At 37.7% G+C, this 14,630-nt stretch overlaps 1 protein-coding gene across 4 annotated transcripts in view; it reads right to left on the reverse strand.

The window, feature by feature from the left end:
• AFF2 (ALF transcription elongation factor 2) overlaps positions 1–14,630 on the reverse strand; it is a gene marked incomplete at both ends in the record, with an annotated part of 731,149 nt that overhangs the window by 33,419 nt on the left and 683,100 nt on the right. For 3 of the 4 annotated variants that reach the window (XM_079765477.1, XM_079765475.1, XM_079765474.1), the window contains 2 exons: positions 8,823–9,045; positions 13,925–14,046. In XM_079765477.1, the coding sequence (XP_079621603.1) occupies positions 8,823–9,045; positions 13,925–14,046 (345 nt within the window). The remainder of the gene's footprint in view (positions 1–8,822; positions 9,046–13,924; positions 14,047–14,630) is intronic. The other variant, XM_079765476.1, reaches the window with a different exon arrangement.

Below are 14,630 nucleotides of genomic sequence, written 5' to 3' on the forward strand. Positions count from 1 at the left end.
ATTCTATTTGCATCTTTCCCTTAACCTATCTCAACGCTAACATTTTGCCATCACTCTCCTCCTAACCTTTCCCCTTTTGGTCTCCTGTTTTTCTTAACCCTTTCTGGCTATAGATTTTCCCTACTTTTTCAGTTTACCCTCTGCTAAAATTTCACCCTACTTATATATCTAATTCCCAACCCCCTGCTCCAAATCCATACATACCTCTCTCTACATTACCTTAAAAAATTATTTTTCTCTCTGGCCTTTTGTTGTTGTTTGCTTGAATTTTGATTAGATTGAATTTTTATGCTTTTTTATGAGACTGTTTTGATTATTCTTTTTGTTTGTTTGGTGGGTTCTTTTGTTTGCTTTGTTTGTTTTTTACTTTTGTTTTCCCTTGCCTCACTTGATATTAGTTGTGTTGCAGTTTGTATTAATCTCCAGGCTGGGGTTGCTGGAATTTGCTGGGATTAGTGGTTATTCTAGTGGAGTCTACTCCCCATATATATAGTTTGTTCCCCTTTTCTCTCTTAGTATTGTTCTTGTCTCTCTTACTTTTTTTTCTTTTCCTTTTTTTTCTGCTCTTTTCCCAAGTTCAGATTCACACTCTTTTTTTTGTTTGTTTGTTTTGTTCTTTCTTTTTACTCTCCCTCTTCCATTCCTATACCCTAATTTGTCTTTCTCTGGTGGTTACCTTTATTGGAGGTTATTAATATCGTGAATACAATTCTGTTCAGTGCCTTGTGTGTTGTGCCTGGTTATGTTGTATTTTGTACCTTTAAATCAACGCCAGAGAAAGAGAACTATATAACCAGACATCCGGAGAAGAGAGACCATGGGGAGACAAAGAAATAGCCCCCATAGGAAAGAGAAGCAGGCATCACCAGAAAAGGAAGTAAACGAATTAGAGGCAAACAACCTATCAGAGAAAGAATTCAGAGAAATGGTCATAAGGTGGCTGAAAAGGATGAAAGACAAATTCGACAATATGAGTAAGAACCAAGAGGAAATGAAGAAGAACCAAGAAAAAATGAAAAATGACATCACTGCTGTAAAGAACTCAATAGAAAGCATCAAGAGTAGACTAGAAGCAGAGGACCGCATAAGTGAGCTAGAAGACAAGATGGAAAAAAATACCCAATTACAACAGCTTCTAGAAACAAAAATTAGAAAGCATGAGGAGAGCCTAAGGGAACTTCGGGACAACACAAAACAAAACAACATCAGGATAATAGGGGTACCAGAAGGAAAGGAAACGGAGCAAGGAATAGAAAACCTGTTTGAAGAAATAATAACAGAAAACTTCCATGATATAGGGAAGAAAAAACCCGCACAAATCCAAGAAGCTCACAGAGTTCCCAGCAAAATGAACCCCAAAATACCGACACCAAGGCACATTATAATTAAGTTGGCAAACACCAATGACAAAGTAAGAATCTTAAAAGTGGCCAGAGAGAGACAGACAGTTACATACAAAGGAACCCCCATCAGACTAGCAACTGATTTCTCAACAGAAACTCATCAGGCCAGAAGGGAATGGAATGAAATATACAAAGTCAGGCAAAGGAAGGGTCTCAATCCAAGAATACTGTACCCAGCAAGGCTATCAATAAAAATTGAAGGTGAAATCAGGAGCTTCACAGACAAAAAAGGGCTAAGGGAGTTTATCACCACCAAACCAGCAATGAAAGAAATGCTAAAGGGTCTGCTGTAAAAAAAAAAAGAAAGAAAGAAAGAAATAGGAAGCAAAGAAGGAACACAGGGGTATAGAATAAAAATGGCGACAAATAAGTGCCTATCAATAATAACTTTAAATGTAAATGGATTGAATGCCCCAATCAAAAGACACAGGGTAACAGATTGGATAAGAAAACAAAACCCATATATCTGCTGTCTACAGGAAACCCACCTCAAAAAAAAAAAAAAGGACGCATACAGACTGATTGTAAAGGGATGGAAAAGGGTTTTCCAGGCGAATGGAAATGAAAAAAAAGCTGGGGTAGCAATACTTATATCTGACAAATTAGATCTCAAAGTGAAGGACATTACAAGAGATAATGAAGGCCACTTCATAATACCAAAGGGAGAAATCCAACAAGAGGAAATAACTCTGGTAAACATACATGCACCCAATACAGGAGCACGAAGATACATTTAAAAAACTCCTGGAAGATATCAAAGGAGAGATTGACAGCAATACAATCATAGTAGGAGACTTCAATACCCCACTATCACCATTGGACAAATCCTCTAAACAAAAAATCAGCACAGAAACATCAATCCTAAATGACTCACTAGACCAGATGGAATTAATCGACATCTTCAGAACATTTCACCCCAAAGCCACAGAATATACATTCTTCTCAAGTGCACATGGGTCATTTTCAAAGATAGACCATATGTTAGGACATAGGCAAAGTCTCTCCAAATTCAAGAAGATAGAAATCATATCAAGTATCTTCTCAGATCACAGTGGCATAAAACTGGAAATCAACTACAATAAAAACAACTCAAAGAAATCAAACACATGGAGACTAAACAGCATGTTATTAAACAATGACTGGGTTACCAAAGACATCAAGGAAGAAATAAAAAACATCATGGCAACAAACGACAATGAAAACACAACAATCCAAAATCTATGGGACACAGCGAAAGCAGTCCTGAGAGGGAAGTTCATAGCTCTACAAGCCTACTGCAAAAAACAAGAAACAATGGTAATAAATTACCTAACCCAAAAACTCAAAGAGTTAGAGAGAGACAAACAAGAAAAGCCCAGTGTAAGCAGAAGGAAAGAAATAATAAAGATCAGAGTGGAGATAAACGACATAGAGACTAAAGAAACAATACAAAAGATCAACAAAACCAAGAGCTGGTTCTTTGAAAGGATAAACAAGATTGATGAACCTCTAGCCATTCTCAACAAGAAGAAAAGAGAGAGGACTCAAATAAACAAAATCAGAAATGAAAGAGGTGAAATAACAACAGACCCCGACGAAATACAAAGGATTGTTACAAAATACTACGAACAACTCTATTCCAACAAACTGGACAACCTGGAGGAAATGGACATATTCCTAGACAAATACAACTTTCCATAACTCAATCAGGAAGAATCTAAAGAGCTCAACAGGCCAGTAACTATGGAAGAAATTGAAGCAGTCATCAAAAAGCTTCCGGCAAACAAAAGCCCGGGGCCAGATGGCTTCACAGGAGAGTTTTACCAAACTTTCAAGGAAGAACTAAAACTTATCCTCCTCAGACTATTCCAAAAAATTCAAGAGGAAGGAACACTTCCAGGCTTCTTCTATGAAGCCAGCATCACCCTAATACCAAAACCAGATAAAGACAACACAATGAAAGAAAATTACAGAGCAATATCCCTCATGAACATATATGCCAAAATCCTCAACAAAATCCTAGCAAATCGGCTCCAGCAATACATCAGAAAGATCATACATCATGATCAAGTAGGATTTATCCCAGGAATGCAAGGATGGTACAATATCCGCAAATCAATAAATCTGATACATCACATAAACAAATTGAGAGATAAAAATCACATAGTCATATCAATAGATGCAGAAAAAGCATTTGACAAAATCCAACACCCTTTCTTGATAAAAACTCTCAACAAGGTGGGAATAGAAGGATCATACCTCAACATAATAAAAGCTATATATGATAAACCCACAGCAAACATCATACTCAATGGGCAAAAACTAAAACCATTTCCCCTAAGAACAGGAACAAGACAGGGATGCCCACTCTCACCACTCCTGTTTGACATAGTACTGGAAGTATTAGCTATCGCAATTAGGCAAGAAGAAGAAATAAATGGCATCCAAATTGGAAAAGAAGAAGTGAAGCTGTCCTTATTTGCAGATGACATGATATTGTACATAAAAAACCCAAAAGATTCTATCAAAAAACTAATAGAAGTAATAAATGAATTCGGCAATGTAGCGGGATACAAAATTAATGCTAAGAAATCTATGGCATTTCTATACACCAATAGTGAACTTACAGAAAGAGAGACTAAAAAAGCAATCCCATTTACCATCGCAACAAAAAAATTAAGATACCTAGGAATAAACTTAACTAAGGAGGTAAAAGACCTATACGCAGAAAACTACAGGACACTGAAAAAAGAGATAGAGGAAGACATAAACAGATGGAAGAACATACCATGTTCATGGATTGGTAGAATCAACATCATTAAAATGTCCATACTACCCAAAGCAATCTACAGATTCAATGCACTCCCCATCAAAATACCAACAGTATATTTCACAGACCTAGAAAGAACTCTCCAAAAATTCATCTGGAATAAAAAAAGATCCCGAATAGCTGCAGCAATCCTGAGAAAGAAGAATAAAGTAGGAGGGATCTCAATACCAGATTTCAAGCTGTATTACAAAGCCACTGTTCTCAAAACAGCCTGGTACTGGCACAAGAACAGACATATAGATCAATGGTACAGAATAGAGAATCCAGATATCGACCCAAACCACTATGCTCAATTAATATTTGACAAAGGAGGCATGAACATACAATGGAATCAAGACAGTCTCTTCAATAAATGGTGTTGGGAAAATTGGACACACACATGCAAAAAAATGAAACTAGATCACCAACTTACACCATACACAAAAATAAACTCAAAATGGATACAGGACTTAAACATAAGACGGGAAACCATAAAAATACTAGAGGAATCCACAGGCAACAAAATCTCAGACATATGCCAAAAGAACTTCTTCACTGACACTGCCCCTAGGGCAATGGAAGCTAAAGAGAAAATTAACAAATGGGACTACATCAAAATAAAATCTTTTTTACAGCAAAAGAAACCTTCAACAAAACAGCAAGAAAGCCCACTGCTTGGGAGAACATATTTGCAAATGCCATCACTGATAAAGGTTTAATCTCCAACATCTACAGGCAGCTTATGCAACTTAATAAAAGGAAGATAAATGATCCAATTAAAAAATGGGCAATGGACCTAAACAGAATATTTTCAAAAGAAGAAAGAAGGCCAAGAGACACATGAAAACATGCTCAAAGTCACTTATTATCTGAGAGATGCAAATCAAAACAACAATGAGGTACCATCTCACACCTGTCAGAATGGCTATCATCAACAAATCAACAAACGACAAGTGTTGGCGAGGATGCGGAGAAAAAGGAACCCCCGTGCACTGCTGGTGGGAATGCAGACTGGTGCAGTCACTGTGGAGAACAGTATGGAGTTGCCTCAAAAAACTGAAAATGGAACTCCCATTTGACCCAGTAATCCCACTCCTGGGAATATATCTGAAGAAACTAGAAACACCAATCAGAAAGGATATATGCACCCCTATGTTCATAGCAGCACAATTTACAATAGCTAATATTTGGAAACAGCCTAGGTGCCCGTCAGCAGATGACTGGATCAGAAAACTGTGGTACATCTACACAATGGAATACTATGCTGCCAGAAAAAAGAAGGAATTCTCATCATTTGCAGCAGCCTGGATGAAATTGGAGAATATTATACTAAGTGAAATAAGCCAGTCAATGAAAGAAAAATACCACATGATCTCACTCATTTATGGATAATAAAGAACATTATAAACTGATGAACAAAAAGATAGATACAGAGACAGTAAAGCAACAAGCAGACTTTCAAATTACAGGGGGAAAGTTAGGGAGAGGTGGGGGAGATAAGAAATCAAACGAAGGACTTGTATGCATGCATATAAGCATAAACAATGGACGCAAACTCTGGGGGGTGAGGGCATGTATGGGTGTGGGGTGGGGGGGTAATGGTAAGATATGTACACTTATAATACCTCAATAAAAAAAAATGAAACTCTGTCCCCATTAAACTATAATTTCTCATTCCCTTCTCTCCCCAGCCCCTGGCAACTGCCCTTCTACTTTCTGTATTTGCAAATTTGATTACTCCAGTTACCACACATAAGTGGAATCATGAAATATTTGTCTTTTAGTGACTGGCTTATTTCACTTAGCTAAGTTTCCTTAAGATTCATCCATGTTGTAGCATGTGTCAGATTTTTCTTTCTCTTTAAGGTTGAATATATTCCACATTTTGTGTAATCACTTCCCTCCATTTCTAAACTCTATTCATCTATTATAATCCAGCTTAAGAAATGCCTTCTCCTCAAGGAAAACTGCCTTATGTCTATGGCCACAAGTGCCTTAATCCCCTGGTTCCATTAGAGATCTGAAGGGTCTCAATCTCTTCTGTAGGGTACCAATCACCAGATATTTTGTATTCTACTTCTCTCAGTATGTTTCATGACTCACCTTAGATTGAGTGCTTTTTCAGCACTGGAATAATCTCTGATGTATGACGCTGCTGCCCCACCCCACTCTGTCCACCTTGTCCCGCAACCCAATGCTCCTAATTATTTGCTGAATGCCTGCCTAGTTAAAAGGGTCACTTTAAAGATAAAAGCCAAATGTGATCATTTCTTACAGCCTTGAAGTCTATCTTTTCCATTTGATCCTGGACCTTCTCTGATTCTCAAAAATTCTTACCACCAAGAGCTCAATGAGAGAAATGTGCTGAGAGGCTACACATATAAAAATTATAATAATGGATATTTGAGAAAATAGTTTAAACATGATCATTTATCTTATTCAATATAAGCACATTTAAAAAATCAGTCTTCTAAAACTTCTAAGCCAACTCTAAGTTTCTTCTGCCAGAGCCAGATGGCCCAGATCAAACAGTGGAGTCAGCCCAAGACAGTGCCACTGTCTCTATGGTCAAAATATGTGACAAGAACCTTCAAACACCACATCCACCATGCACATGGTGTCATTGTCAGTCCTGGCACATCTGATTGGATGGAAATGGCTGCATTCAGCCATGATGGTGTAAGTTATATTAACGTGCCCTCTGTCCATATACACTCATCCATTGAGTTAATAAATAAGACTTCATGCATAAATGGAAAAGACTCAGAGCACAAAATTGAAGAAGAGACTTGTGGAGTAGGAAGAAGCTTTATAGATAATTTAGTCAAACACACTCATGTTATGGAGATTTCATAATTTGTCCAAGTTCACAGAGCAAAGTTGTTGCAGTGCTAACTCTATGTCCAGTCTCTTAACTCCAAGGCTAGGGCAAAAATACACTACAAACTCTCTCCAGATTTCATGCCATTAGTAGAAGGAATGGCTAAAGAAGAGATAGTTGGTGCTTCTTTCTATCATGGGATATCTCAGTGATTTCTTTAACAAGGATGATCAATTTATAAGTACAATTGTAATATTTATCATGTTTCCCAGTAGTTTTTAGTTCTCATGGAAATGACTTGGCAGATTCTTATAAGCAATACCATTTGTCATAAAAACATCTGTATTAAGCACCTAATTATTTGTGACAATATAATAGGTACTGTACCAAAGTGAACTACCTAGACATTGCATATACCCTCCAAAAACTTGAAATAGAAGAGAATATCAGTTAGAGTTTATAATATTAATTTCATTCAGTGTGAAAAATAAGACTGTAGTATAATTACTGTTTAGAATAGATGGTTTAATTCCTAACATTATAGGCAGCATTTTAAATATTAATATATTATGTGTGCATACATATATACACATGAGTTTCATATGAAACATGACAACTTAATTATAGAGCAATTTCTTTATATCACTGGTGAAACTTATAGATATGTATGTCATTTCAGTCATCTTAGATGAGGGAAGACCTATAAACTAGGGTTCTTATAGCTCAGAGGCTTTCTGGTTTTCGATGGATGTGAAATGGATACTCTTGGTTCAGGGTCTACCAGGTTGGCACCAGACATTTTAAAACTCATTGCATTTCACTCATTTGCTTTTTCTATGACATTTAAAGGAGACTAGATAAATACAGATGATACATCTGCATATACATGTATTTACACGGAAAGGCAGATACATTTGTCATTATTATTTACTAATGGCACTCTTGCTCATGGTCCCCATATGTTATGTACTTATATTTGGGAGAGATAAAAATACATTGTGTGTGGATGTAAAAAGTGATACACATTCTTAATTATCTATGCTAATTGAGCTGCCGTATAGAAAATCCAAAGGACTAGATAATCATTTAGTTGGGCTTAGAATCACAATTGTGTGATTTTATCAACAAATTCACCTTTTAAATTCCATCATTTTAGTCACTATTATTTATTTATTTTTAATTACATTTATTGGGGTGACATTGGTTATTAAGATTATATAGGTTTCAAGTGTTCATTCGAATCTTACTACTCTGAACAGATTATTATGCAGAGACTCAGGATTTTAGGTATCCTTTGGACCAAGCCTTTCATATGTTGGGAGTAGGGGACACTTCTAAAATACCAACCACAGCATCTGGTACATGGTAGGCACTGATCATTTAGTGAATGAAAAAAAAATGGATGGGATGGGATTGCCCACAGTCACTAAACTGGGACTAGAACTCAAAGTTATATCTTTTCACCACCCAGCTTAGCAGGTATGAAAGTACCAGATACTGTGGTCAGTATTTTGAAAGTGTTCCAACCCCCAATATGAAAAGCTTGGACCAAAGGATGTCCAAAGTCCCAAGTCTCTTCATAATATTCTTTTTGGAGAAGTAAGACTGAAATGAAAAAAAATAATCCTAAGTTAGAATAATTGAAATTTGAAATAATGGAGAGTTTGTGTGTGTGTACACACACTTACAGTTTCTCTCTGTCTCTGCCTCCCATCACCCTGCAACATCCCCATGTGGTCAAGTCTAGTTAGATATGCTGGATCAACTTGTTTATACCTGATGATCATAATATTTCTCCTAAGATGCTTACATTTACAGATATCCCTTTGAAAGTAGCACAGAATTTGCCTTCACTCTTCTTAGCTTTGGCAGAGGTGAACTGTCCAATCATAGGGATGTTTTTGTCTTGACTGAAGAGACCATTATTGCCACTGATGTTTCTGCGGCGTGGAAGATCCTCTGGCAGTGGGGAAAGTGAAGGAGGGAACAGCTTTTCTTCTTTTCTTCTATTTGATCTCCTGGATGAATTATTTCTGTGTAAACAAAGAGTGTGGTATGTAATACAATTTTGTTTGTCTTTATTCTGAATTTTCCTATGATGTTGGTACATTCAGTTGAAGTAATATTTTACTTACTTGTGATGAAGATTATATGTAAAAACATATAGACATAGAAATCTATAGAGAGATGTCTCTCTGTATAAATATAGCTATAACATATATATCAAAAAATAAACATATGTCTTTGAAGCAGAACTCTACAATAAATATGTGTCTAATGCAGTGTGCTCCAGTGAGATATTTGTAATCTTTCAATATTGTTATTAATTAGCTTTTTAATGGAAAATCCAATGTATACTCTAACCTTCATTTTTAGGATAGTTTCTACTTATTTGGCCTTAGGACTTAACTGCACAAACACACAATAAATGGTACAATAAACAATTAGTAGAAGTATATTTTATTAAGATACTAGAGGCCCAGTGCATGAAATTCGTGCACTCAAAGGGGTCCCTCAGCCCAGCCGGCACCCTCTCAGTCTGGGAGCCCTCGAGGGATGTCCAACTGCCAGTACAGGCCTGCTCCCGGGGACCGGGCCTACACTGGCAGTCGGACATCTTTAGTGCTGCTGCTGAGGTGGGAGAGGCTCCTGCCACCTCAGCTGCGCTCGCCAGCCATGAGCTCAGCTTCTGGCTGAGCAGCACTCCTGCTGTGGGAGTGCACTTACCACCAGGGGGCAGCTTCTGCATTGAGTACCTGCCCCCTGGTGGTCAGTTCTCATCATTGTGACCAGTGGTTCCTCTGTTCGGTCAATTTGCATATTAACCTTTTATTATATAGGATACTATGCTTATACATTACTTAGAAATAAATAATGCACTAAATACTTTATTTTTTATTTTGTGCTATTAGCAAAGACTATTTTTAAACTGTTTTTATAATTTACTTTATTAAAGATGTCCCTATTCCTCCCCGCTTTGCCCACCTCCACCCAGCCCCCACCCCACTTTCCCTCTGGCTATCACCACACTGTTGTCTATGTCTATGGGTTATTTACATATGTTCTTTGCACTAACTACTTTAGTGACACATTGCAAATTGCATATTTAAAATGTTCTGTCCCAAAGCTAAAGCATAACAAGCCCCTCAGCTTAAGTTCTTATATTGAAGTACTGATGTACAGTACCAAACTCCATTTGGAAAATATTTTGTCATACTGCCACAAGACACCTGCATTCCTAGAAGTACTCCTGTACATTCAAACTTATTTATCTGCCTATTCAATGGGCACTATTAAATAGACTGTGACTTTAAATGGAATAAAACAACTAAAACCTTATGCTAGCTGTTTAGCATGGTAATTGGGTCATGGATTATCATTTTAGTTACTCTCTTAGACCAGTCAATGTAGATTACTTGAATTTTAATCTTTTCTTACACAACTAATATTGCACTGTGCAGCCATTTACTTTTCATGCTTATTGACTACAATTTTCAATAGCAAATTAAGTCAACAAGGATTTATTTTTTCCTCTTGGTCAATTTTAGTCAGTGTCTAGAAATATAGATTTACAAAATCTCAAAGCCACAAATCAAAGTTGAATGAGCATTCAAATGGTTTGGTTCTCTAAAATGATAGAAGTCAATGCAGTCTTCTTGTTCCACTCCCTCTGTGTTGCCCCAAACTGTAAACTGTAGTAATATTTGTCATCTTATCCATCTTTTGTTTCATAATGTGGCCCTATATCCATTCTTGTTTTGAGGCAAAACATTTTAAAATTTAACTGTTTCTGCCATTAACGTAATTGGTTAAAATTAATTAAAATATTTACTAATGGACTGGCTGGTGTGGCTCAGTGGTTGAGCATGACCCATATACCATGAGGACACCAGTTCAATTCCTGGTCAGGGCACATGCCCGGTTTGTGGGCTTGATCCCCAAAAGTGCATGTATAAGAGGCAGCCAAATGATGTTGATGTTTCTCTCTCATTGATGTTTCTATTTCTCTTTCCCTCTCCATTCCTCTCTCTCTCTAAAATAAATAATAACAGCCTTAACTGGTTTTGCCCAGTGGAAAGAGCAGCGGCCTGCAGACTGAAGGGTCCCAGTTTCGATTCCGGTCAAGGGCATGTACCTTGTTTGCGGGCACATCCCCAGTAGGGGATGTGCAGGAGGCAGCTGATCGATGTTTCTCTCTCATCCATGTTTCTAACTCTCTATCCCTCTCCCTTTCTCTCTGTAAAAAATCAATAAAATATATATTTTAAAAAATAAGATAAAATAAATAAGAACATATTAAAAACAATATTTGCCCATGGATTTTTAAAGTTGCATTGATGTATAGAACAATTTTAAGTTGTGATGCCTGATTAAAATAATGACCATAAGGAATAAATTTGTGTTCATGAGGAAGCCCCACAAATATCAGCCTATACTAAATAAAATCATTACAGAGGCATCAGACTTTTGGGAATTTATGTTGAAAGATATTAAATATAAGCATCTGTTTAAGTTTTTAAGCTATGACATCTTTAGGAGATGAATAGTTCATTAGCCATTGGATACTACAGTCATACTAGGCCTTACAATTTGCCATTGTACACAGTATATTACGTACTGCACAGTACATTCTGTGCAGTGGGCACCAGTCACCTGGCCCCCTTTCCATCTATTTGGTAGTGATCTAGAATCATGGAGCCTTTAATAACTTTACTAGTAAAAAATACCCAGGGCATATTTTCTAGAGAGCACTCAGTCACCATTATAGCTTCTTAAAACAAGAACAATTTTGGCTACTTTCTCCACCTCTTAGAGTAGGCTAGAGTTGGACAGCAGACAAGAGAAGTGTATTCCCACCCCCAACTTAATATCTCTTAGGCCTTGCTGATGGTTCAGGTTCCAAAGAATTGGGTAGGAACTCAGCAGGTCTCTTCTGTTGAATGAAATGGAACTCCAGCTATCTGTCTGATGTGGTTTCTTTGATAGTTTTAGAATATTCATTTATAAGAGTGAATGTGGCCTGATATAAATTTTCAAGGATTTAGTTTGAAGGGTCAACAAAGCGCAAAGGAGCAGACAAAGCTTGAGGAGAGGTTCCCAGGAGAAGATCTCTGAGAGGCCAGTCAATGCTTCTTGCTCTCTCAACTTGAGATTTTTTTTCAGACTTGAATTTTTTGGGTAAGCATGAGAACCTAACTCAGGCTCTCCTAAATGAAAAATGCAACTAGGTAAACACTGCTTTCCTAGCTACAACCAAAGCAGAAAGAATATAATGATCGTTATTAAAAAAAAACACCATTTTATGAGAACATTCAAATTATTAGACATTTACTTAATATGTGATCATCTCTCTTCCATGAAATGGAAAGAGTGACAGGTCATTGGGTTGCTTATGGAGACTAGCAATTGGAACTGATGGTGTGGCAATTCCCCACTGTCCCTTGCCTTTTCTTTTTGCCTTTGTGTGGCCTGAACTGGTCAAAGCCTGGGAACTGCTATTGTAGTCGTTCCTCCTTGGAAAGGAGGAAGGCCCTAGGATGACCAAGTTTGACCACTGGAGAAGAAGCATGTTTCCCCCATATGCCTGGCCCACCCTGGTGTGGAGAGCATCAGCTTGTTCTACTGTAAGAGTTTCTAGTTCTGAGAACTCCAAGCATATGAAAAGATGTTTCAGATCAAAGTTATAAAAGAGAATACAGTCACACTTCACAAAGAGCTTCAGATCTTCAGGGAGGGGGCAGCCCAGGGCCCAAATCGCCTTATTATATTGAGTGAATCTAGTGGTAATTGTTCTTTTCCTACTTTCATCTCAAATCAATAAGGTTCCAAACAATTGGAAACCTAGAATTTCTTTCTGACATCTTATTTGTGGCAGATTGATACCATATCACTAATGTTAAACAATAATCTTTGAAATCAATTGTTAGCAGCAATTAGCCAGATTGCCTCTGTTCTCTGGGCTGCTAATAAGATAAAAAACTGGTCTTTGATGGAAGTAGTCACTAATGTTGAATGAATTTATGGCAATAATTATCCAGATGGAATGGTTCCAGTAACTGACATGATTGTTAGTTAAATGATATTTATAAGACAGAAGAACACAGTCACAATGCGTGGTAGAAACAGAGAGGGCAGGACTTCTCTAGGGAAGGCTGGGCTGTTCAAGTGAGGAGAAAATATGGAGAACCTCTTTCCTGACTCTGGCACCTTCCACAAAAAGGGATAAAGGTAAAGAGGTGCCAGCTGATTGGAATTAACCTATTGATTCCTAGCTGGCTTTCCCCAACACAGAACTGCCTAGGGGAGGGTCATTCCCAGATAGCTTATCTCTCTGGCCTCCCAGACATGTCATTCTCCTGACCTCTGAGGAGTTCAAGATATAGCTACTCTAAAGCTTCATATTAAGGTTAAATAACGACACCACAGAAGAAGCAGCAACTGGGTCATCCTGTCAAGCCCAAGGGGTTGCTTTCCAGGGAAATTGTTTAATCACCATCAAAACTAGAGGTGTGAGAGTCAGGTGATATGGTTCAAGCAATAGGTGTTGTTTGATATTGAACATTTTTAACTCATTTACTTCTTTTTTCCCTTCACTTAGTGCTAAAAGTTCACATTGGCCAATTTTGGTAATTAATGTAAGTTAAATAAATGTTGTTAAAAAGCTCGTGGTGTTACCCTAAAGCTGGCAGTCTATATTCCACCCCTTAGCCTAATCTTGTAAAACCAGGAACAGCTGTCAAGACGGACTTAGAAACTCTTGTATTTTATGTAACATTTCTCTGTGACAAGACCTCCCCAAAGTTGTTTGTGTGTGTGTGTGTGTGTGTGTGTGTGTGTGTGTGTGTGTGTGTGTTGTGTTTTTTTTTTGAGTCTGAACAATTGAAGTATCACAAAAAGACAGGGAAAACTCACTCTTTAGTGTAAGAAGGCTTGTGGGGTGGGGCTGGTGAGATGCAAGGGGGTAGCAGGGAGATAGTGGTGGCCTCCTCCAGGCGTTGCTTCTTCTCTGGGATTTTTTCTGCAACTTCTGTTGGCTTTAACGGGGAAAAAATGAACAGTTTAAAATAAATGGCACAAGTAGACTTTTAAAAACAATGAGCAAGCTAGACAGTTTGTTTCTCTTTTACCTTCTAGATTAGATAGGGGAGTTAAATATGCACCTTTGATCAGAGAGAAAAGCAATTAGCCTGGCCTAGTCTACTCCTAATAAAACTTGGAACTTTTAAATTGATTTTTAGAAAGAGGAAGGAAGGGAGGGAGGGAGGGAAGGAGGGAGGGAAGAAAGGGAAGAGAGAGAGAGAAAGAGAGAGAGAGAGAAAGAGAGAGAGAGAGAGAGAGAGAGAGAGAGAGAGAGAGAGAGGTCAGTTGTCTCTGAACACACCCCCACCAGGGATCAGATCCTTCACCTTCTGATGTATGAGATGACACTCCAACAACCAACTTTATCACATCAGCCAGGGCCAAAAGTTGGAATGTGAGATACTTGAGCTGTGATGTGAACCTCTGATTAGAGATTGAAATCTCATACCAAAAGTAAAGATAATCTATACTTTTCAGATACTTCTCCCATCAATAAATGAGCAATTTAGGAACTAACATTGAAACTCTAACATGGCAT

The sequence above is a fragment of the Cnephaeus nilssonii genome (assembly GCF_951640355.1).
Source record: "Cnephaeus nilssonii genome assembly, chromosome: X".
In the NCBI taxonomy this organism is placed as follows: domain Eukaryota; kingdom Metazoa; phylum Chordata; class Mammalia; order Chiroptera; family Vespertilionidae; genus Cnephaeus; species Cnephaeus nilssonii.